Below are 27,182 nucleotides of genomic sequence, written 5' to 3'. Positions count from 1 at the left end.
TTGTAAAACCTGGATTCATAAATAGAACTGTTGAGGTTAAAATCCTGGCTCTGTCACCTATAAGCTATATGATCAAAGGACATTATTAAACCTCTCTATACTTCAGTCCTCTCATTTGCAAAACGGCATGACAAGAGTACCTACATTATAGGGTCATTATAAAAATAAAATGAGTTCACAGAGGCAATGCATCTATTATAGTGCCTAACACACAGGCAGCCACTACTGAGCACTTGTCATTATTACTGTTATAGGGGATACAGTTAGGATCACAAACTCAATACGCATCAGAGCATTTCTCTCAATGTATTACAGTTACATTTACATGTCTTTCTCTGCTACTAAACTTGGACCTCCTTTAAGGTAGAAGTACATAACCATACATCTATAATTTTTTTTTTTTTTTTTTTTTTTTGCAGTACACGAGCCTCTCACTGTTGTGGCCTCTCCCGTTGCGGAGCACAGGCTCCAGACGCGCAGGCTCAGCGGCCATGGCTCACGGGCCTAGCCGCTCCGCGGCATGTGGGATCTTCCCAGACCGGGGCACGAACCCGTATCCCCTGCATCGGCAGGCGGACTCTCAACCACTGCGCCACCAGGGAAGCCCCACATCTATAATTTTAATGCCTAGCTCAATGAACTAGATATATTAGGTATTTAAAACATATTTCTTTAATATTCAAAAAAGTATTTTACTAATATAAATAAATAAAACATATTTCTTCAGTAAAATAGTTTTTTAAACCTTTATTTTATCCTACATACATAGCACTGTTTTAGGTATCAAAGGCTTCTAAAGGAAATTATAGATCAAGGAAATTATACATCTAAAATCCACAAAAATTAAATTAAAACACCAAGTTAAACTGTACCAGTAATTTAGGCTCAGAATTTAACTTTCTGCTTCCCTAAGCATCACCAACAAAAAGCAAAGGTCTTCAACTGTAAACAGATAAGATTTACTGGCATCTGTGGCAACAAAATGTCCTCTAAATATGGCCCTGCAGCATTAAAAGACCTGTGCCTCTCCTGTTTGCTAATATCTCAGCTATGTCAATGAGAAAACCAGGAAACCAGGATAGAATTTCATGAAGCACAAAAATCAGCTAATAACCTAAACCATGAATCATATTCAGAAATTTTAAAATTCGTAAAGAGATAAGCAAACAAAAACATGTTATCCATGGCATGTGATTTTCCATCCATTACCTAAACAAAAAGTCAGTGACCTTACTTTGTTATCTAGCAAATTAAATGGCTCTAAAATGTTACAACTGACAAATTACCTGTTATAATGAACTTGCAATGTAACATGAAGAATGGAAAACAGCAGCTCACTCGGATACAAGTTTTTATTAGACTCAAAGGTAAAGGTACTCGAATTCCTGGAAAGCAGGCCAAATACACAGACCTTGCTTTGAAAGTACATATTTCATCACAGACTAGGAGATTTCAATCTGACATTCAAAGTATGAGTAACCTTAAGGGTGCTTCTATAGGATTTTGTCAATGCTTTTCCCACAGGTGGGACCCCATTGAAAAACAGATGCTCCTCCTTTATACCTGAAAAGATTAGGAAAAAAAATCCTTCAACTACTAAGCCAAAACAAGACCAAGAGTTCCGTTTTCATATAATAGTAACCACAATTACTAAAGAGAGACATTTTGCCATGGTAACTGTGAGCACATGTAAGAAACATCAAGACACAAAGAATATCCAGGCAATAAGCAGCATGGGAAACCAATCTAAAAGAAGGGAAGAACTGACAAAGAGACTTGCATCCAAAGCATAAAAAGAACTACAGTAAACCAAGCCAGCTTTTTAGAAAACAAGAGGGCTACAGACATTTAAAGATTTCAAAGAATGCTTGTCAATTGCTCTCCATCTCCTTTAAGCCCAAACTACAGGAAACTGCCAGTGTAACTTTCAGGAATTCATACTTACAAGTAAGAAACTTCTTCCTGACTGAAATTCCTGACAACTGAAAGCTCAACAAGTTTTCTACAGTTTATATAATCTTTTTCTCTGCAAATCTTCAACAGATTCTTTTAAGGTAAGGCATAGTGGTTTAAACTAAGACTCTCAAAACCAGGTTTCAAACAAATTCCCTCTAACTTTAAGGATTCACAAACAAAACTATAATATGAATACTTACAGGGCATATTCAGGTATAGGTAACTTGCTCACATCAAATATTTCTTTATCCTTCATCAGATACACTGAACGTATGTAGGAGACAAAACACTGTAAACATAAAAGGCTGAAGTGTAAGATATATACTAGTCAGAAATGGAAAATGAATTTTAACTGAGATAAAAAAATTAATCAAAGGGATAAATTCAACAGTAGTGAAAAACCTCAAAAATAGCTGAGTATATGTCATCCCACAAAAACAAAAAAACCTACCTTTTTCGAATTGTAATATTAGAAAAGACTTTAAATTTGGTTTCATCAAGCCAACTCAACATAAAACATAACCTTCTCAAAAAGCTATTCTAGAAGTTAATATCATTCAGGTGCATTAATACGGAAAAACACAGGCTTTGGAATAATACAGTTGAAATCTGAGCTCCACATCTTACTAGCTGAGCAAGTTTCTCATTTCTCTGTCAGTTTCCTCATCTATCAAACATAATATAACAGTACCTTCTACTTAGAGTGTTATGAGAATTAAATGAGAAAAATGCATGTAGAATACTCGGCATTTCTTCTGGAATACATTAAGTACCAATGAATACCAGTTATAAGTAATAATTATTACTTGAAAACATCCTTTGACTACTACAACAAAATTTTACTGTACTTAAATTAAGCTTAATAAAATCATAACAGGAAAAGTTTATTCCTAAAGCTTTTTCTTTTTTATTATAATTTCAAGTAATTAGTTGTCATTATAATTTCAAGTAATCTGTCATTAACTTGTAATATTTTTCTTCTGTTTGTGTTAAAAAAAAAAGAAAGAAAGTAAACTATCTTTACACCAAGAGCTATTACAAACTAAAAAGTAAACATGGTCCTGGATCCTCTGTCAGTCTGTAAAATAAACAGGCAGCAAAGATAGTGAAACATATGTAAGCAGGAGTTTTATTTTTTGATTTTAAAATTAGTTTTTGTAAAGTATATTTAACTCCCATTTCTATATTTCCTAAACTTCACATTTTCTCTAACTTTACACTAATCCTTTCTTCAAACCATTTACACTAATCTTCAAACCATTTTCCCTGTCTCCATAGGCATTAAAATGAATAATTCAAGGATAATTTTTTCCCCTACAATCGTCCACAAGAAATCATCCCAGTTTCTTATTGTTTTTGTGCTATCCAGATTATAATAAAAGCTAGAAAATCGCTTCTATGAAATTAGATAGCTTGCTGCAGCTGACAACAGTTAGCCGTTCTGCTAAACCATGCGTGACACCCAGTAAATCACATCATTTATTTCAATGTGCTTTTCTATAATCTTATTCTGGAAGGCTCGTTTGTTATATGCAGAAACCAGTGAAACGACATCCTTCCAGTGTTTCATATTTCCTGATTCATAATAGAATGACCTAAGTATGCACAAAGTCATGACATCAGAATTCATGTATGTTATTTTCAAATGTGCATACTATTTCCAAAGCTTCTAAAAGATTTAACTCCTAGCTTAAAGTATGTCTGCTAGGCAAAACATGCACACAAATGTTTCCATGCCTAAATATATGCCCAAAAACTAAGAAAAAAAAAATCTGTTTAAAGACCCTTTTCATTAGATTTCAGGTGAAGTGAGCTTACAGAAGTTTAACTATGCACAGTTCATTATTTGATTCTCTTATACTCTGGAACTTCTCCTGATGTATCATGGAAGTTCTGAAGAAAGACCTGGATTTAAATCTTAGATCTGCCACTTAATAGCTACGTCACCCTGGACAGTTTTTAATTTCCTCAGCTCCTATTTTCCCATCTATAAAATCAAATCAATATCACCTACCTCACAGGTTGTTGGCAAGATTAAATAACACAATGCATATCAAACTGTCAGGTAAAAAAAAAAAAAAAACCAAACTGTCATGTAATAGGGTCATGCTGCAGCTAAATGCCTAGCACATACTAAGCATCTGAATTTTAGCTTTCATCATTAATGTTGGTATTTTAAGCACAGTGACAATAATTTGATAAAATATAACCTAAGTTAATTTTTTAAACCTAAGATCTTCTCTTTAAATAAAACTTCTTTGCTTAGAATATCCAGTTTCAAAACCATCACACAAAAGACTGACTACTGACTTTCTGCTCAGGCTCCTCTGTCTACTGAGGATGCCCTTTCCATGCCTCCTCTTTATTTTCTTCCTCCAATCTCTGAATCCCTATTCTTTAACTCATTGTTGAGTTATGGGAGATGCAGATGTAGATATCCTATGTAGATCTCGTAACTAAAATATAAGTAAACAAGTGCTGAAAATGAAGAACTTCATAACAGGGACTCAAATATTTGTCAATTCAAAGATTGGACAGCTATAAGCACAACACAAAATAATTTCACATCTTCCTTTTCTAAAGAATCTACTGCTGGGTACTCTAAGAACTAAAAAATAAGTATAACTAAAAGTGACAATTCTTTGTGTATTTGCTAATCAAGAGGATTTCTAAGTCCAAAAAAAGCAGTTTGGGAACACTGTCATACTTATAGATTAAAATCTCATTCCTAAAGAGAATTTAGCAAGAGTGCTATGCTTTCTAGAAATTTAACCTAATATAAGATATTAATTTTACAGTCAAGAAAGTGCAGTCAGAAGTTAATAAAAACTTTACTGAAGAAATCAAAAGTTGATAACCTTATCAAGTATATTAGAAATCCAGCCATTGTGCACTTAAAAATCAGAGTATTTTCTATATGTCTGACAAGACTATGGACAAATAATAGACATTTTTCCAAGTTACTATAAGAAATATAGACTTTTAGGACTTCCCTGGTGGTCCAGTGGTTAGGACTCCACGCTTCCACTGCAAGGGACACGGGTTCAATCCCCTGGTTGGGGAACCAAGATCCCACATGCCACGTGGTGCAGCCAAAAATTTTTTTAAAAAAAAGAAAGAAATACATAATTTTTTCAAAGTTAAAGAATAAGTTAAACTTACCTGAACTTTATACTACCTGAATATCTGAAGCATAACTATGCAACCTAGAAGTAGTAGAAAATGATACAACATAACTTTATTATATGCTCTATTCCACTGAAGGTATCAAATTCAAAAATGACTTACCCTTTGAGCTCTTTCTTTTAAATCTTGATCTTGAGCTAAAAGCGATTCCAATTTTTTCTGAATGTCTGTAAGTTTTTCTGGATTGATTCTTTTGTAACAAAAAGATAAAGATTAAACTAAGACATCTCAATTTTAGAAACTGAAAACAGTACACAGTATTTTCTATTTTCCTCAGTATTTTTAAAATCTATAACATTATTTCTCATCTATGACCCAGATTAGACTGAAATTACACTAGACAGAAATTTGACTCTGCATATTTTGAATAATGCAGGAAAAAAATGTAAAATTGACATTTTCTCTAAACAACCCATGCTGAGTGACTGAAAGATTAGGTTAACACCACAATTAGCAATGTTCACTTCTTAAGTCTTTAAGGATAGAAAGTAGCCTCTTGTGGGAGGTGGATCATCAATGAAATGGAATAAATGAAAGCAAACGTCATTTTTATACAATTTCCGTTTTCAGTCAAATACCATAAAACAAAAGTCAAATAACAAACAAGTAGCCAAGGATATAAATATTGTTTTCCTTATCTAGAAATCAGGCATAACATAATAGAATGGTTACTTAAATCTGCCCGGGTTTAGAATGAAAATTACAGGAAAGAATGTAATTCTTACAAGCATCTATTCTAGGTTTCACAAAGGAAATTCCACTTGTTTCCCTGATTTTAGACTGAACAATTTTGTTCCTGAAAAGCTGGAGTGGTAATAGGTGATGGCAGATGAGGTGTTTTTGACTTTTTTTAATTACAGAAAATATCAAAATATACAAAGGTAGAAAACTTTCACTCATCCTCAACAATTATCAACTCACACCCAATCTTGTTTCATCTAAACTCTTATCCACTCCTCCACCACATCTAACCACCCTCCCAAGTTACTTTCCTCCAAATGAAAGCAGGGTGTTTCAAGGGCCCCAATATAAGTGAGACTACAATCAATTCTGCTGACACTCAATCTAAACATCTTCAATGACAGGAGAGGACAATCCTCTGAAATAGACAGACAACCCCAAAAATAAGTTCAGCCAAGAGGTTTAATTCTTTCAACCATCAATGCCTCCTGATGCTAACAAGGTCTCTTTTTCATCTTGTTTTCTCCGATGACAGTCTTCTAAAAAAGTTGTTAAAAACAAAGCAAACAAAAAGTCCAAAATCATACAGCAGAAAAGCTTAGAGGGAGGAGGGAATTAGGTATACATAATTAGGCATAATAATTTCATGCCTTCATTTTTCTAACAATAATATCAAGACAGCAAATAGTTCTTACTTGATTTCCTTCACAGGCACTTTCTTCTGAAGAAGCTGCTGCACCATCCCTTTTTCTTCTGAGGGAAGCAAAATTAATAAAGCTTCACCATCCTCTTTGTACCTAAACAAAAATCAAACAAAATCCCTTCCACATTAATGCAATCTGCACTTTACATTTTAACAGTTTGATGAACAGGTAACAAGAAAGCAAGTTCACCAAATTAGTAAATATGAGGAATACCATTTTTTTTTAACATCTGTGACAACAGAAAACTAGGGCTCTTGAACACCTTTTTCAAAATTCATCACTAGTTACAATTCCCATTGATTTTTAGGCTATACCACAGTAGAAGAAACAAATCAATTAAGAAGAATTTCTTAAATAACAGTCTACCTATAGCAAGGAGACAATTTCTCATTCCAGTCACAAGACTGATGTAATAAAATTAATCATTTAATAAACATGGCTTCCAATACATTAAGGAAATCTAATCATCTTCCTGGAAATTTTTCTTCTACCTTGGGAATAACATGGTTCAGAGTTCAGAGGCATCAGTTATAAGGAATGGATCTCTGCTCTGCTGAAAAACTTACTACCTCTAATCCATGATTTCTCTTCCTTCACCTAGTATATAGGTGCACCATCAAAAATTTCTATGTAAGTGGGCCATAAGGCACCCCATAGTTATTTAAGCTTCTTGTGCTACTTATATACAGATTTCCTGGACACCTTAGATATTACATGAAAGCAGTAAGACAGAATAGAATCAGGTATTTGTAGAAATTTCTTAAAGACAAAGAATTCTCTTCAGGGTTCATGCTATAAATATGAGGGGCAAATAAATTTTTATAGTTAATCAAATAAACTATTTACTGAGAAACTTTGTGCCAGGTATAAATTGTGAAGAACACAAATAAATAGAAGATGAATATCCCTGCCTTCAGTGATCCAACAATATGGTTACCAGAAAAGACAAACTCACACAAAAGCAAGAGACTCAAAAAACAGTCCCAAAATGGTAAATCACCAAGTGTCAAAGGATAACCACTGGCAATAAAGCACCATGAACTCAGAAGTGAAAGGAGGACACTAAGGGTTAGCCAGAGAAAAAGAGAAACATGTCACAGCAGATGGAATTTGAGGTGGGCCTTAAAAATGGATAGAAAGGTTAAAGCTAAGGTATTCCAAAGAGGAAAAATGGCATGAACAAAGGAGCGGGAACCAGAAAATACAAGACAAACACGGAGTAAACTAAAGATAGGAGAAATTCAACCGAAGCCAGTGTATGTAAGTGCACAGCAGGAAAGATTGCCGGAAGGTACATGAGAGTCTGGTTTTAGAGGACCTTGGATAAGTCTCTAGAGAGACCAACTACCACTGTATATAAGCAGACCTTTATCACTGTACACTGGAGGGAAACTGACTTTGTTGACTTACTGTCAATCCAAAGACTGAAGAGCAATTTTTACCTCACATGTTGATTTCAAAATTCTATTCCTACACAAAAGGGTAAAAAAACTCCAGTGTAATAGCATTACAAAAGTATGTGTTTATATATTTTTATGTGTGCCCAGACACATAGAAAAGTATGAAATAAAACATCAAAAGTATTAAAAGGTTAAAGTTAATTCATAAATTTAAAAAAATTAAGGGGCTACTATATACCAGGCACTGAAATAGAGTGATAAAACAGATACAGTTCTGGCTGTCACAGAGCTTACAGACTATTAGGGATAGACATAAAACCCATAATAACAACAAAGTGATATGACTGCTACAGTAGACATATGGGAAGCTACAAGAACACATAACACAGAGCTCTACACAATGTGCTCTAGGAGTTTAAAAAAAAAAAAGAAAAAAAACTGCCCTGAGAAAATGACATCTAAGAGCTGAGATTTAAAGAACAATTAGGAATTAGTCAACTGTTAGGGGAGAGTCAAGTTTTCCAGGGGGAAAACAGCATTTGAGAGAGTCCAGTGGGTAGTTTTGTCTACTTTGTGCTTGTTTGTTTATTCCATGTTTTCTAAATGCTTGTGTATTAAACAGGGAGATGAAAGTAATTAAGCATACATTTACTCCTTTTACAAAGAATCTGTTTCACAACTGAAAAACTTCTTCACTGTATTTTAATACAGACTAGTATGACTGAAACGTTTCATCTTAATTTACTATGAAGAAATATGAATTTAAAGCATTTCCCCTAAGCAATGTTGGACTAAACTAGCTGTGAGCAGAAATTATTAGCCTATGAAGTAGTGAGGTACCTGAACAAACAAGATATCTGAAAGACATCACAACTACTGAAATTCTAAAATTTTACCAAGGACAGGGTGAAGGTCAAAGAGGACACAGATCAGTTAATACTGAGTCACTATGTATGCACTTACCAAATACCCTCAAAGCAGCCCGACTCTTGAAGTAAAATCAGTTACCTTCATAAGTAAAAAAGCTTATTTCATGTGGTACAAAGAAAAACAATTAGGAATAAGGGAGATGAGTGGGTTGAAGGATAACAAACGCTTCTAACATTCCACATCCAAATTCAGAGATGGAGAAAGAAAATAAAAAGGCTTCCAAAGTCTACTTAGGCCAGAGCTGTAGCAAAGGGGTAAAGAGAAATCTCTAGGATATCAAAAGGGAATCCAATGAAGATCTCAATCTTCAGACTGACTCATAAGCAAAAATAAGTCTAACCATCTACATCTATCTTATCTACCCATTCATGCATCCAGGGACAATCTAGGAGGATAAGGCACGAGTAAAGTCACAAAGGGGCCATATTCAAACCTTTAACAGAATATACCTAACAGAATATACACATAAAAGGCTAAGGTTAAGACAGACTGCAACACTGAAATTCAGAAGAAAAAGATTCCCAAAGGAAAATGGAAAAACATGTCCAAAGTCGAATCCCACAAAGCAAGCATCTTTTAATAAAGATCATCACTGGTTATTTTACCTATTTTACATCACACACATCTTTTCCCAGAAACAATGTAAAGCACAAATTATCTCCCACATACCAACACCCAAAATTTTCCAGTAAGCTTTTATTTCAAAAAGAAAAGCACTTTTAAAAAAGCATAAGCACATTTGCCCCCCTTTTTAAAAAATGCTTACAAGAATAATCTATTTACCCATGAGCTAGCTTTATATTTCCAAAGCAATATCCAAGACCCAAGGCTAAATATATGCATAGAGAAATAAATGTTCTTCATAAGACCTACATTTTAAAGTTCTATATATTTAGACAGATTATTTTAAGAAACACTGTAGGCATCAAAAAAAAAAAGCCCTGCATCTGAAACAAAACAAAAAGTCTCATTTTTACCATCAGTGTTAATACCATCAGTTACATTTATGTAACTCTTCAGAATTTATGATAAGCTTCATTTTACATTAATTTGCCAATCTTAAAAGCAAGCAACCAATAGAGGAAGCAAATAAAAAAGTTCCTGAAAGGCCAAGAAATTGGCCTAAATAAATAAATAATCAGCTGATGACTACATAATGAGCTGACGACTACACTTTCACTTCCATACTCCTTTTCAACTATAGCAGGATTCTGTCCGGAAAGAAGGATCCTCAATAGATTGACCGTAACTGTCTGATATCAGGAAACTTACTTCTACACCCTACAGCTCACTTGTATCTCTAGCTAAATTAAGAGATCCAAACCACTGACTCTTGGATCCCAATGGTAATTCTTCCAATGAAATAACCTTGAAACAATATGGCCAGAGGAAGGGAAAAAGGCCTTGCCATTCTGGCAATAGTTTGCCTTCTACCCAAGAACCATTAATCCTCCAATTCAGATTCCTCAACACAAACTCCATTCTAGTTGAGTCTTTAAATGGCCCTTAAACCTTGCTCACTCCTACCTTCAACAACTGCTGCAGCAGGATCTGACAGTGTTCACAACTGCCACTCTGAGTTCTCCCAGCCTGGTTCTCCAGGTTATCAATCAGGTTATAAAAGAATGTTTAGAAGGATTCGACTTTTGTAATTTAAAAATATATATATACAAACATACACGTAAAAGAAATTTTTCTAGGTGGTAGAATTTGTGTGGTTTAACTTTTTGCTCATTGTCTCAAATTTGTATAATAAATAAGCATTTCTTTTGTAATAAAACACAAGTTAGTAAAAACTTTATAAGCTTTAAAAATCTACATCTAACTCTTACCTTGTTTAACACATCCTAGTACTACCAATATTAGTGTATTCTCTTATCTTGACCGTTAAATTAACGTGTATGAATTTGACTTTCAGACCTAACATATATCTTATGTACCTAAAAGCTGGTGACTAAATATTTGGTGGGTGAAAAAATGCAAACAAACCACTAGATGTTGCACTAGCAGATGAAATACTGGATTTGGAATCAACAGAACTGATTTCAAGTCCCAGTTCTACTATTCATTAGCTTTATAAACTTGGATAATGAGTCATTTTATCATTATATATTGCATTTTCTTATTTATAAATTATACAGTTTGAGTGAGATGATCTAGGTCCCTTTAGGACCTTAATTCTACACCTGTGACTGTATTAATATACTAGTCATTGTTCACAATACAAGTATGATCAAGAGGTGGTGAAATGGAGACAACTGTTGGTCACACTCTGCTATTCCACAGCCCTTCTCTCTTTTGTCCCCGCCCTGTGTCTGCTTCTATTCTCCCTATGCCTTAGCCTTACCTGTGGCAACCAGCCCCAAGAGTTCCTATCACTGTGGGAGGACAGTGCAGTCAGCCATACAGAGGCAGACAGACAGCCATAAGAATCAGAGTCCAATTGTTCTGCTCCTCCTGCACAACGTGGTACAAAGCAGAGCTTATTCCAGGATCTAAAGATACTACACTAGATTTAAAAAAGAAAAAGACAGACTGGGAAATATTCCAGGAAAGATGAAGTCATCTGCAGCCTAAGATCTTAGAAATACAAACAGGTATACCACATAGGCTCAACAGTTTGACAAATGAGGTTCACCATAAAATAACTGGAAAGAAGCCAAGCTGGCTAACATGCGTTGCATGGAGAGCTTCTAGCAAACTGAGTAAGTATAAGGATTTATGAAGCTCACAGGGTAAGGGTAGAAATCATTAAACTCTGTCAACTCTGTCCCCAGAAAAGAATTTTTTTTTTGAAAAAGACTAAAGTTTTAATAGATTAAAAAGAAAAAGAAAACCTATACAAAAGTGGTACTGATACTACCTAAAATTATACTTTTAGGAACCTGAGAGATATGATCAATCCCATTTTACGAGAGAAGAAACTGAGGCTTAAAGAGGTTAACAACACAAGTTCAAAGGGTACACAGCCATCAGAGCCATGTCCAAACCTAAACTTCTTGACTTTTAAGGACAGTGTTTGATCAACTATGGGATATCTGTCTCTCACAGTCCAAATAAAGAAGGAAAATGCATATATTTTTAGTTTATCCTCATGACCATGAATGGCAGCAAACTCAAATAGAAATATCTACTTTCCTTCTCCAAGTACCTGCCTTTCATACATTCTAGAAGCCCTGCATGGAAGCAACGGCCACTAGACTTCATTAAATGAAAACGGCTAGTTTGGGGCACAATGACAAGAACATGAGCTGTAGAGTCAGAAAGACCCAAGTATAAACCCCAGCCATGGTACTTCCTGAGTGATCTTAGACACATTTTACCTCACAATCTCTGAGAAACAGTTTTTTAATAAGAAGACTTCTCTCATAAGGTTATTATAAAGGCTAAATGAGTTCATTCATATTCACCCAGCTATGTGTTAGGAAGTGAATGGCTAAGCCACAACCCATCATTCACTGTGGAGGTGCAGAAGGGAGCAGGGAAGAAGCTACCCTGGCCAAAAAAACAAGTGATATAGTCAAACCTCCTCGTAAACATACCAATGACAAGCCTCCTGGGAAACAAACATGGTAGATCTGCTAGCATGAGAGTCCTCATCTATGAGATACTAAGACGATGTACCAGGTTTGTTTACAGTCTATGCATTTAAGGAGTAGGTCTCTGGGATCAGCTTTGTAACTATACCAGTGGCCCATCGGTGTAAATGATAAACCTCGTATATCACTTAGAGACTCTGAGGTTAATCTGGGCCACAGCACACCCTGATGTGGCAAGAATGCACCTGTGGAGCTGTAATGGAGGTCCCAGACCTCTTCCTGCCTTCACCTATACTGCGTGATTACCTTTGTACTTGAAATTACATACTAGTGAAGTTTGACATTAGGTGTGGTAGGCAGCTTCTAAATTACTGGCTCCCAATACAGTAAGTTCCCTACACACAAATCTTCAAGTTGCGAGCTTTCAAAGATGCAAACGTGCATTCGCGTGTCCAATCACATAAGTTAGTTCATGTGTCTGGCGTACATTGTCATGTGCATGCATCCTCTACAGGTGGTTGTGCTTTTGTGTACTTTACTGTACAGTACTGTTTAGAGTACAGTAATACTATAAAGTATCGTTATTTCAAGCTAGATCTGCAAGAGGACGACTTCATTGAACCCTTTGCTGTACAACACGAGGAGTTTACTAATGAAGATCTGATGGAATTGGAGGCCCAGAGAAAGGACCAAGAGAGACAAGAGGAAGAAGTAACTGAAGAACCGAAGAGATTACAACACAGGAAACGGCAAGGGGATTTTCTTTATTTAAGGAGGCACTGATAAGTTTTTCAGGCATAGGACCCTAACGTAGAACGGTACACAAAGGTTGCAGCAGCTCTTCAAAATGCAATCCAGTGCTACCATGCCATCTATGATGAGAAAAAAAGAGCTACTACCCAGACATCACTGGATTGTTTTTTCAAGAGGGTAGAGAGAGTTGAATCCAACAAGGAACCAGAACCTGTGCCATCAACGTCAGGCATGAGTGAAGCTGCAGCTTGCCCTACGTCTCCCACTGCTGACAATCTTTCAGCTCTACCATCTCCCACCTCCTCTCCCTCCTCCAGTCAGTAACTCTTCTTGTACTTCTTGTACTATACTCTTCTTGTACTATACTACTGTACTCTTCAAGGTACTGTACTGTAAGATTTAAAATGTTTTCTTTATTTTTTGTGTTTGTTTTTTATGTATTATTTGTGTGAAAAGTATTATAAACCTATTACAGTACAGTACTATATAGCCGACTGTGTTGGTTGGGTACCTAGGCTAACTTTGTTGGACTTACAAATTGGACTTATGAACGCGCTCTCGGAACGGAACGCGTTTGTATGCAGGGGACTTAACTGTAATCTGGGCCTCCTGGCCAAGATGAAGTGTTGACACTGCTCTTGGCAATGATTTTTTGTGTGTGACACCAAAAGCAAAGGCAACAAAAGCAAAAACAAACAAGTGGGACTACATCAAACTAAAAAGCTCCTGCACAGAAAACGAAACCATCGACAAAATAAAAAGACAACCTACTGAATGGGAGAAAATATTTGCAAACCATATATCTGGTAAGTTCTAAAATATTCAAGGGGGCTTCCCTGGTGGCGCAGTGGTTAAGAATCCGCCTGCCAATGCAGGGGACACGGGTTGAAGCACTGGTCAGGGAAGATGCCACATACTGTGGAGCAACTAAGCCCATGCACCACAACTACTGAGCCTGCACTCTAGAGCCCGAAAGCCACAGCTACTGAGCCTGCGTGCCACAACAACTGAAGCCCACGTGCCTAGAGCCCGTGCTCTGCAACAAGAGAAGCCACCACAATGAGAAGCCTGCGCACCGCAATGAAGAGTAGCCCCCGCCCACCACAACTAGAGAAAAGCCCGCACGCAGCAACAAACACCCAACGCAGCCATAAATAAATAAATAAATTTTAAAAACCAAAATAAAATAAAATATTCAAGGAATTCACACAATAGCAAAAACCAAAGAATCTCATTCAAAAAATGGGCTTGCGGAGACATTTTTTTCAAAGAAGACATACAAATGGTCAACAGGTACATGAAAAGGTTCTTAACATCACTAACCATCAGAGAAATGCAAATCAAAACCACTATGAGATAATCACCTCACAACTGTCAGAATGGCTATTATACAGAAGGTTGGAAATGACAAGTGTTGGCAAGGCTGTGGACAAAAGGGAACCCTTGTGCACTGTTGGTGGGAATGTAAATTGGTGCAGTCAGTATAGAAAACAGTATGGAGGTTCCTCAAAAAAATTAAAAATAGGTGGAGCTGGGGAACATGGCAGAAGAGTAAGACATGGAGATCACCTTCCTCCCCACAGATACACCAGAAATACATCTACACGTGGAACAACCCCTACAGAACACCTACTGAACGCTGACAGAAGACCTCAGACCTCCCAAAAGGCAAGAAAGTGCCCACGTACCTGGGTAGGGCAAAAGAAAAAAGAATAAACAGAGACAAAAGGATAGGGACGGAACCTGCACCAGTGGGAGGGAGCTGAGAGGGAGGAAAGGTTTCCACACATTAGGAAGGCCCTTCGCGGGCGGAGACTGCGGGTGGCGGAGGGGGAAGCTTCGGAGCTGCGGAAGAGAGCACAGCAACAGGGGTGCGGACGGCAAAGCAGAGAGATTCCCGCACAGATGATCGGTGCCGACGGGCACTCACCAGCCCGAGAGGCTTGTCTGCTCAACCGCCGGGGCGGACGGGGCTGGGAGGTGAGGCTCGGGCTTTGGTCGGAGCACAGGGAGAGGACTAGGGCTGGAGACGTGAACACAGCCTGCAGGGGGTTAGTGAAGCACGGCTAGCCAGGAGGGAGTCCGGGGAAAAGTCTGGACCTGCCGAAGAGGCAAGAGACTTTTTCTTCCCTCTTAGTTTCCTGCTGCGCGAGGAGGGGGGATTAAGAACGCTGCTTAAAGGAGCTCCAGAGACGGGCGTGACCCGCGGCTACAAGCGCGGACCCCAGAGACGGGCATGAGACCCTAAGGCTGCTGCTGCCGCCACCAAGAAGCCTGTGTGCTAGCACAGGTCACTATCCACACCCCCCTTCGAGGGAGCCTGTGCAGCCCGCCACTGCCAGGGTCCCGGGACCCACGGACAACTTCCCGGGGAAAACACACGGCGCGCCTCAGGCTGGTGCAACGTCATGCCGGTCTCTGCCGCCGCAGGCTCGCCCGGCACTCCGTACCCCTCCGACCCCACCAACTGAGTGAGCCAGGGTCCCCGAAGCAGCTGCTCCTTTAACCCCGTCCTATCTGAGCGAAGAACGGACACCCTCCAGAGACCTACACGTAGAGGCGGGGTCAAATCCAAAACTGAGCCCTGGGAGTTGTGAGAACAAAGAAGAGAAACAGAAATCTCTCCCAGCGGCCTCAGAAGCAGCGGATTAAAGCTCCACAATCAACTTGATGTACCCCGCATCTGTGGAATACATGAATAGACAACGAATCATCCCAAATTGAGGAGGTGGACTTTGAGAGCAAGATTTATGATTTTTTCCCCTTTTCCTATTTTGTGTATGTCTATGCTTCTGTGTGAGATTTTCTCTGTATAGCTTTGCTTCCACCATTTGTCCTAGGGTTCTATCCGTCCCTTGTTTTTTGTTTTTTTCTTTAAAAATGAATTTTTTTATTAATAATTATTTTTTACTTTAATAACTTTATTTTATCTTCCTTTATTTTATTTTACTTTACCTTCCTTCCCTCCCTCCTTCCTTCCTTCCTCCCTCCCTCCTTTCTCTCTTTCTTTCTTTCCTTTCTTCCTTCCTTCCTTCCTTTCTTTCTACTTTTTCTCCCTTTTATTCTGAGCCGTGTGGATGAAAGGCTCTTGGTGCTGCAGCCAGGAGTCAGTGCTGTGCCTCTGAGGTGGGAGAGCCAACTTCAGGACACTGGTCCACAAGAGACCTCCCAGCTCCCCATAATACCAAACGGCAGAAATCTCCCATAGATCTCCATCTCAACACCAGCTCCCAGCTTCGCTAAACGACTAGCAAGCTACAGTGCTGGACACCCTATGCCAAACAACTAGCAAGACAGGAACACAACCCCACCCATTAGCAGAGAGGCTGCCTAAAATCATAGTAAGTCCAGAGACACCCCAAAACACACCACCAGACGCAGACCTGCCCACCAGAAAGACAAGATCCAGCTCATCCACCAGAACACAGGCACTAGTCCCCTCCACCAGGAAGCCTACACAACCCACTGAACCAACTTTAGCCACTGGGGACAGACACCAAAAACAACGGGAACTACGAACCTGCAGCCTGCAAAATGGAGACCCCGAAAACAGTAAGATAAGCAAAATGAGAAGACAGAAAAACACACAGCAGATGAAGGAGCAAGATAAAAACCCACCAGACCTAACAAATGAAGAGGAAATAGGCAGTCTACCTGAAAAAGAATTCAGAATACTGATAGTAAAGATAATCCAAAATCTTGGAAACAGAATAGACAAAATGCAAGAAACATTTAACAAGGACCTAGAAGAACTAAAGATGAAACAAGCAACGATGAACAACACAATAAATGAAATTAAAAATACTCTAGAAGGGATCAAGAGCAGAATAACTGAGGCAGAAGAACGGATAAGTGACCTGGAAGATAAAATAGTGGAAATAACTACTGCAGAGCAGAATAAAGAAAAAAGAATGAAAAGAACTGAGGACAGTCTCAGAGACATCTGGGACAACATTAAACGCACCAACATTTGAATTATAGGGGTTCCAGAAGAAGAAGAGAAAAAGAAAGGGACTGAGAGAATATTTGAAGAGATAATAGTTGAAAACTTCCCTAACATGGGAAAGGAAATAGTTAATCAAGTCCAGGAAGCACAGAGAGTCCCATACAGGATAAATCCAAGGAGAAATACGCCAAGACACATATTAATCAAACTGTCAAAAATTAAATACAGGGAAAACATATTAAAAGCAGCAAGGGAAAAACAACAAATAACACACAAGGGAATCCCCATAAGGTTAACAACTGACCTTTCAGCAGAAACTCTACAAGCCAGAAGGGGCTGGCAAGACATATTTAAAGTGATGAAGGAGAAAAACCTGCAACTAAGATTACTCAACCCAACAAGGATCTCATTCAGAGTTGATGGAGAAATTAAAACCTTTACAGACAAGCAAAAGCTTAGAGAGTCCAGCACCACCAAACTAGCTTTACAACAAATGCTAAAGGATCTTCTTTAGGCAAGAAACACAAGAGAAGGAAAAGACCTACAATAATGAACCCAAAACTATTAAGAAAATGGGAATAGGAACATACATATCGATAACTACCTTAAATGTAAATGGACTCAATGCTCCAACGAAAAGACACAGATTGGGTGAATGGATACAAAAACAAGACCCATATATATGCTGTCTACAAGCGACCCACTTCAGACCTAGAGACACATAGAGACTGAAAGTGAGGGGATAGAAAAAGATATTCCATGCAAATGGAAACCAAAAGAAAGCTGGAGTAGCAATTCTCATATCAGACAAAATAGACTTTAAAATAAAGACTATTACAAGAGACAAAGAAGGACACTACATAATGATCAAGGGATCGATCCAAGAAGAAGATATAACAATTGTAAATATTTATGCACCCAACATAGGAGCACCTCAATACATAAGGCAAATACTAACAGCCATAAAAGGGGAGATCGACAGTAACACATTCATAGTAGGGGACTTCACCACCCCACTTTCATCAATGGACAGATCATGCAAAATGAAAATAAATAAGGAAACACAAACTTTAAATGATACATTAAACAAGATGGACTTAATTGATATTTATAGGACATTCTATCCAAAAACAACAGAATACACATTTTTCTCAAGTGCACATGGAACATTCTCCAGGATAGATCATATCTTGGGTCACAAATCAAGCCTTGGTAAATTTAAGAAAATTGAAATAGTATCAAGCATCTTTTCCGACCACAACACTATGAGGCTAGATATCAATTACAGGAAAAGATCTGTAAAAAACACAAACACATGGATGCTAAACAATACACTACTTAATAACAAAGTGATCACTGAAGAAATCAAAGAGGAAATAAAAAAATACCTAGAAACAAATGACAATGGAGACACGACGACCCAAAACCTATGGGATGCGGCAAAAACAGTTCTAAGAGGGAAGTTTATAGCAATACAATCCTACCTTAAGAAACAGGAAACATCTCAATTAAACAAGCTAACCTTGCATGTAAAGCAGTTAGAGAAAGAAGAACAAAAAAACCCCAAAGTTAGCAGAAGGAAAGAAATCATAAAAATCAGATCAGAAATAAATGAAAAAGAAATGAAGGAAACGACAGCAAAGATCAATAAAACTAAAAGCTGGTTCTTTGAGAAGATAAACAAAATTGATAAACTATTAGCCAGACTCATCAAGAAAAAAAGGGAGAAGACTCAAATAAATAGAATTAGAAATGAAAAAGGAGAAGTAACAACTGACACTGCAGAAATACAGAAGATCATGAGAGATTACTATAAGCAACTCTATGCCAATAAAATGGACAACCTGGAAAAAATGGACAAATTCTTAGAAATGCACAACCTGCCAAGACGGAATCAGGAAGAAATAGAAAATATGAACAGACCAATCACAAGCACTGAAATTGAAACTGTGACTAAAAATCTTCCAACAAACAAAAGCCCAGGACCAGATGGCTTTACAGGCAAATTCTATCAAACATTTAGAGAAGAGCTAACACCTATCCTTCTCAAACTCTTCCAAGATATAGCTGAGGGCGGAACACTCCCAAACTCATTCTACGAGGCCACCATCACCTTGATACCAAAACCAGACAAGGATGTCACAAAGAAAGAAAACCACAGGCCAATATCACTGATGAACATAGATGCAAAAATCCTCAACAAAATACTAGCAAACAGAATCCAACAGCACATTAAAAGGATCATCCATCATGATCAAGTGGGGTTTATTCCAGGAATGCAAGGATTCTTCAATATACGCAAATCAATCAACGTGATACACCATATTAACAAACTGAAAGAGAAAAACCATATGATCATCTCAATAGATGCAGAGAAAACTTTCAACAAAATTCAACACCCATTTATGATAAAAACCCTGCAGAAAGTAGGCATAGAGGGAACTTTCCTCAACATAATAAAGGCCACATATGACAAACCCACAGCCAACATTGTCCTCAATGGTGAAAAACTGAAAGCATTTCCACTAAGATCAGGAACAAGACAAGGTTGCCCACTCTCACCGCTCTTATTCAACATAGTTTTAGCCACAGCAATCAGAGAAGAAAAGGAAATAAAAGGAATCCAAATCAGAAAAGAAGAAGTAAAGCTGTCACTGTTTGCAGATGACATGATACTATACATAGAGAATCCTAAAGATGCTACCAGAAAACTACTAGAGCTAATCAGTGAATCTGGTAAAGTAGCAGGATACAAAATGAATGCATAGAAATCTCTGGCATTCCTATACACTAATGATGAAAAATCTGAAAGTGAAATCAAGAAAACACTCCCATTTACCATTGCAACAAATATCTAGGAATAAACGTACCTAAGGAGACAAAAGACCTGTATGCAGAAAATTATAAGACACTGATGAAAGAAATTAAAGATGATACAAATAGATGGAGAGATATACCATGTTCCTGGATTGGAAGAATCAACATTGTGAAAATGACTCTACTACCCAAAGCAATCTACAGATTCAATGCAATCCCTATCAAACTACCACTGGCATTTTTCACAGAACTAGAACAAAAAATTTCACAATTTGTATGGAAAGACAAAAGACCCTGAATAGCCAAAGCAATCTTGAGAACAAAAAACGGAGCTGGAGGAATCAGGCTCCCTGACTTCAGACTACACTACAAAGCTACAGTAATCAAGACAGTATGGTACTGGCACAAAAACAGAAAGATAGATCAATGGAACAGGATCAAAAGCCCAGAGATAAATCCATGCACATATGGTCACCTTATCTTTGGTAAAGGAGGCAGGAATGTACAGTGCAGAAAGAACAGCCTCTTCAATAAGTGGTGCTGGGAATACTGGACAGGTACATGTAAAAGTATGAGATTAGATCACTCCCTAACACCATACACAAAAATAAGCTCAAAATGGATTAAGGACCTAAATGTAAGGCCAGAAACTATCAAACTCTTAGAGGAAAACATAGGCAGAACACTCTATGAAAGAAATCACAGCAAGCTCCTTTTTGACCCACCTCCTAGAGTAATGGAAATAAAAACAAAAATAAACAAATGGGACCTAATGAAACTTCAAAGCTTTTGCACAGCAAAGGAAATCATAATCAAGACCCAAAGACAACCCTCAGAATGGGAGAAAATATTTGCAAATGAAGCAACTGACAAAGGATTAATCTCCAAAATTTATAAGCAGCTCATGCAGCTCAATAACAAAAAAACGAACAACCCAATCCAAAAATGGGCAGAAGACCTAAACAGACATTTCTCCAAAGAACATATACAGACTGCCAACAAACACATGAAAGAATGCTCAACATCATTAATCATTAGAGAAATGCAAATCAAAACTACAATGAGATATCATCTCACACCAGTCAGAATGGCCATCATCAAAAAATCTAGAAACAATAAATGCTGGAGAGGGTATGGAGAAAAGGGAACACTCTTGCACTGCTGGTGGGAATGTGAATTGGTTCAGCCACTATGGAGAACAGTATGGAGGCTCCTTAAAAAACTATAAATAGAACTACCATATGACCCAGAATCCCACTACTGGGCATATACCCTGAGAAAACCATAATTCAAAAAGAGTCATGTACCAAAATGTTCATTGCAGCTCTATTTACAATAGCCCGGAGATGGAAACAACCTAAGTGTCCATCACCGGATGAATGGATAAAGAAGATGTGTCACATATATACAATGGAATATTACTCAGCCATAAAAAGAAACGAAATTGAGCTATTTGTAATGAGGCGGATGGACCTAGAGTCTGTCGTACAGAGTGAAGTAAATCAGAAAGAGAAAGACAAATACCGTATGCTAACACATATATATGAAATTTAAGAAAAAAGAAAAATGTCATGAAGAACCTAGGGGTAAGACAGGAATAAAGACACCGACCTACTAGAGAATGGACTTGAGGATATGGGGAGGGCGAAGGGTAAGCTGTGACATAGTGAGAGAGTGGCATGGACATATATACACTACCAAACGTAAAATATATAGCTAGTGGGAAGCAGCCGCATAGCACAGGGAGATCAGCTCGGTGCTTTGTGACCACCTAGAGGGGTGGGATAGGGAGGGTGGGAGGGAGGGAGACGCAAGAGGTAAGAGATATGGGAACATATGTATATGTATAACTGATTCACTTTGTTATAAAGCAGAAACTAACACACCTTTGTAAAGCAATTATACTCCAATAAAGATGCAAAAAAATTAAAAATTAAAAATAGAACTACCATGTGATCCAGCAATTCCACTTCTGGGTATCTATCCAAAGAAAAGAATAACAATAACTCAAAAAGATATATGCACCCTCATGTTCACTGCAGCATTATTTACACTTGCCAAGATACGGAAGCAACCTCAGTGTCCACCAATGGATGAATGGATAAAGAAGATGTAGTATATATATACAATGGAATATTATTTTGCGTTAAAAAGAATGAAATATTGCCATTTGCAACAACATGAAAAGACCTTAAGGGCATTACACTATAGAAAATATGTCAGGAGCAGGTGGGGCAAAAATAGATTTAAAAATATAAGTGAAATAAGTCAGAGGAAGACAAATACTGTATGATCTCACTTATATATGGAATCTAAAAACAAACAAACAAAAAACCAAGCTCATAGATACAGAGAACAGACTGGTGGTTGCCGGGGCTGGGGGCAAGGAGTAGACAATATGGGAGAAGGGGAACAAAATTTCAGTTATAAAATAAGTCATGCGGGCTTCCCTGGTGGCGCAGTGGTTGAGAGTCCGCCTGCCGATGCAGGGGACACAGTCCGGGAAGATCCCATATGCCGCGGAGCGGCTGGGCCCGTGAGCCATGGCCGCTGTGCCTGCGCGTCCGGAGCCTGTGCTCCGCAACAGGAGAGGCCACAACAGTGAGAGGCCCGCGTACCGCAAAAAAAAAAAAGTCATGCAGATGTAATGTACAGCGCAGTGACTACAGTTAATAATACTGTACTGTATATTTGAAAGTTGCTAAGAGAATAGACCTTAAAAGTTCTCATCACAAGAAAAGAAAATTCTGTAACTGTGTATGGTAACAGATTAGACTTATTTTGATGATCATTTTGCAAAATATACAAATACTGAATTGTTATGTTGTACACCTGAAACTAATATAATGTTGTATGTCAATTATTAAAAAAAAAAAATGGAGTTTGACTTCTGAGTCTAGGTCATAAAAAACATTGCTGCTTCCACCGTACTCCTTCTTCCCCTCTCATTTGCTCTCTCATTTGCCAGATGCCACATTGTGAGAAGCCCTCTGAAGAGGAGGACCACATGGAAAGGAACTGAAAGACACCTCTGACCAACAACCAGCAAGAGAATGAATCTTGTCAACAAGCACATGCGTGAGCTTGGAAAGAGACCCACCCCCACCCCCACCCCACCCCCGTTGAGCCTTAAAGTACCTGTGACACCTTGATTTGCAATCTTGTGACAGACTGAGCCAGAAGACCCAGATGAGCCACACCTGAATTCCTAACCCACAGATACCATGAGATAATATATGGTTCTTGCTTCAAGCCACTAAGTTGTGGGGTAATTCATTACACCACAATAGATAATTTATATGTTATCTCTGATTCATGAGTCTGATTTGAGAAACTAATTGTGTTATCTCAAGTGCCTCCTCTGTTCCAGACCCTGTTCTAAGTGCTCTGGAACCATCAATTAAGTAGACAAACTCCTTTGCCTTTATGGAGCTTACACTCTAATGAAGAGAAAAAGAAAACAAGAATAAATAAGTAAATAGTATATTTGAAGGTGATAAGTGCTATGGAAAAAAGATAATATAGGGCAAGGTAAGGAGGAGTGGTTGGGGCAGTGTAAAGAAAGACAGCCATGTGGATACTTGAGGGAAAAGCATTCCAGTGGAAGAAACATAATATAAAGGCTTTGAGGTAAAAATATGCCTGGCATGCAGGAGAAATAGCAAGACCAGTGTGGCAAGGGAACAAGCGGAGAATAATAACAAGCGGAGAATAATAACAAGCAGAGAATAACAGGAAATAAGATTGGAGGGGGGTTGAATAAATAGCATAGGCCCAGTAGGTCACACTGGCTTTTATTCTGAATGAAATGGGGAGCCATCAGAGGAGTCCCATGATCTGAATTGTGTTTTTAAAGGATCATTCTGTCTGCTGTATTGAGAATAGACAGCAGGAGAGCAAGGGGGAAGTGCTAGGAAATAAGAGACTCCTAAGAAATATCAGCCCCCTTATCTACCTCTCTAACTATAGTGGTCATACTCTACCCCAGCTCAATGTTTTTTGATGCAAAATAAAGCATTGGTTTTGCCTTTTTGCTTTAAATCCTAGATAACAACAAAGGCAGAAGGCCATGTGAGGAAGCACCAGCCTCTATCTAGGAGGAGCTGAGTAAAGTTAGCATCTTCAGTCAATGAAGGAATCAAAGTAATAAGAATTCTCGCTAGCAAAGACTGTTCCTATCTTATACCTAAGATATACACAGTATGTTTCAGTAAATTAATGCTCATGGTAATTGTCTTTTCACTTTTATTATTTCAATTTACAAATCAATTAAAGACACTATTTTAAAAATTCTCATTATCTATTCCATAAAGTACTAGTATTTACCACAAACAAACCATGAACTCTGCACAGGTTATCACATTAGAAATTTTAACTACTTCCCATCTTCATATTTGCTGTTTTTAATCTAAACTGATGCAAGCCAGTGTGCAATGCAAAGAACTGGCCTCTGCTGCCCCCTACTGGAATCACATCTTGCTACCTAAATCTCCCACAAACAAAATCTGAGATCCACAAAATGCAGCCAGGCAAATAAGGCTCGGTTGAAATACTGCTGGAATTTTACCACCACTCTGGAAAACCAAGCAGTTATATATATAAAGTCCCAACTCTTATATATAAACTCCCAACTGTTTAAATATACACAGTTATATATAAGCTCCCGTCTTCCACCCACAGACCCCTACTGCCCAAATAAAAGCATTTTAAAAATTAGGAGTATCTGATATGTAAGGACTTTCCATTCCCAAATCCTTTTTATTTTCAACTGAGCATTTTTATAAGAAATAGAAGAGCTTGGTTTTATGAGTACTAAAAACTACAAGCCCTAAAGACATTCGCTTTTAAGTGGTAGAATGTATCACAGAACACGGCTTTAAAAAAACTATATTCATATTCCTTGCCTCACTTGTTTCCTAAACGAGATCATTTTGTTAAAAGGGGTGTGGATAGTTAAGAAAACAAATTTCTCTCAATTACTAAAGATCAAAAGAATTTTAAACAGGTGAACAAATTAAAACAGAATAAAGCACTTAAGGCAACAAGTACCTAAACCACCCTTTATTTTTAGCTAAAACACAGTAAAGGAAAAAAACAGATTCCCCAAACCTTAGCTATTTTGCCACAAAGCAGTGAATTCATTTCTCAATATTCATATAGTATAGTTCACTTCCAAAAGCAAACACTATCTGGCAACCTAGTTTTAATTACAGCATATATACAGGATTTTAATTAGTTTCAAGCTTTAATTTAGCTTTTATTCAATTCAATTATCCAGTCTGATGGCCCACAAAAGTTCTAATTTATCTCTAAGCCCATTAATGGTAACTTTTTGCAGTTTGGTTCTTTTTTTTATTAGACTGACAAAGAAAAAATAAGCATTACATATCCTAAACTTTTCCACTAACTATACATCTAAAATAGTTCAAAATATTTTTAATTGGTTACAAAGGGTCAAACAAGCTTGTACTTTAAAAATCAATGACCATATTAGAAACTACATTATAATAGTTTTTCAAATTGGTATTCTCTCTTCAAACACAATCATTGTGATGTTGTACCTCCTCTTCACCTTGAGTCATTAAAACCAATTTAATGCTTACCATGGCATGTTCAACTACATAAGATTTTTAACAACTTCTCCAGGAACCAAGCACCCTGAAATATTTCCCCTTCTTGAAACTTTTCCTGATATACTGAGATGTCAAATAATCTTCATATAGGATGAATAATTTTAAAATACTGCTAAATGTATTCTATAAAGGAATCAGTTTAACCTGTCCATGCCCACACCATTGGCACATCTAAAAAAGCCTGTCTGGCCTGGTCCAATACACTAATGAGAGATGATATCCACCAACCTCACCTATCCAGAGGCCCACAGGGCCATGAAATGCAAATGTGTGCAGAGATAAATGTACAAATTCATACATGCTACACATTTACTGAGGAGAATTAAACAGTGTATTAATTCCACCAACCACTACTAATGACTTCTCTAAATATCTCACTATGAAAGATAATCCAAACATGTATCCAACACAAAGACCACTGATGCACCATGTACCTTCTTACAAAATGGAAAACAAAGCTGCTGTTCTACCTATGTCCCATTTACTTAGATCCCACTAGAAACCAAAAGGTTACCAGTCTAAAGACAAGTCTGTCTGAATGTACAATGAAATCATACACAGAGCCTAGTTCTAACTCTATTACTTGCTCAAATTATATAATTACAATAAAAAAGACTTACTTTTGAATCCTCTAGTACAATCCTACTGTTAAATAGTTTTATCTTTCACTATTGTACTATTCTCTCCTTTCCTTCTTCATGCTGGTCAAAAGAAATGCTTTTAATTTAAATGAGTACATTTTGATCATAGCCCACGTTTAACAGCCCAAAGGGTAAATCTGAATCAATCGAAAAATGTTTAAACATTAAAACAGTTTATGAAAATTAGAAAATTATAGGAAGAAGGAGCTCTATATCTTGTTAGGCTGTAGAACAGGAAAAACCTCCACTTCAACTGAAACAACGACAAAATTGACCAAATACAAACAAAAAAACTTTTTCCCTTTAAAGCCATCCAAGAACAGTAGATACAAAGAAATTTATGAGACTCAACTCCAAAGGGACTTCCTAGATAAGCAAAGGATAGAGGACACATTCAAACTTGAGGCCACTGGCTGAAATGGGTGCAGGGCAGGTAGAAAAGCAAGCCTGCTGGCGAATGACAGACTTTGCTTAGATGAGGATTTCTTCTTTTTTTTTTAAGATTTATTTATTATTTACTTATTTTTGTCTGCATCAGGTCTTTTAGTTGCGGCATGAGGAATCTTCGTTGAGGCATGTGCCGCACGGGCTCTTCATTGCAGTGCACAGACTCTTTGTCGCAGTGCGCGGGCTTCTCTCTAGTTGCAGAGTGTGGGTTTTTTCTCTTCTCTAGTTGTGGCGCACTGGCTCCAGGGTGCGTGGGCTCTGTAGTGTGCAGCACGCGGGCTCTCTAGTCGAGGAGCACGCAAGCTCAGCAGTTGTGGCACACAGGCTTAGTTGCCCCACGGCATGTGGGATCTTACTTCCCTGACCAGGGATCAAACCCGTGCCCCCTGCATTGCAAGGTGAATTCTTTACCACTGGACCACCAAGGAAGTCCCTAGATGAGGATTTAAATCTTGGGTCTTAAAGATCCTGCCATCCCTGGGAACTCATTAAATAGAAGTTGGTGGCTTAATAATCAGAAGTAACTTGGTCCATTTAAACCAACAGTTG

At 37.8% G+C, this 27,182-nt stretch overlaps 1 protein-coding gene across 5 annotated transcripts in view; it reads right to left on the bottom strand.

Annotated features, from left to right (window-relative positions):
- The window catches only part of DDX10 (DEAD-box helicase 10), a 287,937-nt gene that overhangs the window by 232,831 nt on the left and 27,924 nt on the right, over positions 1-27,182 (bottom strand). For all 5 annotated transcript variants that reach the window (XM_089915515.1, XM_089915516.1, XM_089915517.1 and 2 more), the window contains exons 10-12: positions 6,519-6,620; positions 5,245-5,332; positions 2,157-2,245 (exon numbers count right to left, since the gene is read on the bottom strand). In XM_089915515.1, coding sequence (XP_089771641.1) covers positions 2,157-2,245; positions 5,245-5,332; positions 6,519-6,620 — 279 coding nt within the window. The remainder of the gene's footprint in view (positions 1-2,156; positions 2,246-5,244; positions 5,333-6,518; positions 6,621-27,182) is intronic.

Source organism: Delphinapterus leucas, chromosome 7 (assembly GCF_059928025.1).
Source record: "Delphinapterus leucas isolate spDelLeu-1000000601 "Yukka" chromosome 7, BTC_Dleu_Yukka2, whole genome shotgun sequence".
Lineage (NCBI taxonomy): Eukaryota > Metazoa > Chordata > Mammalia > Artiodactyla > Monodontidae > Delphinapterus > Delphinapterus leucas.
Note: the sequence above shows the minus strand (reverse complement) of the source record. Positions and strands in the feature narration are given on the sequence as shown.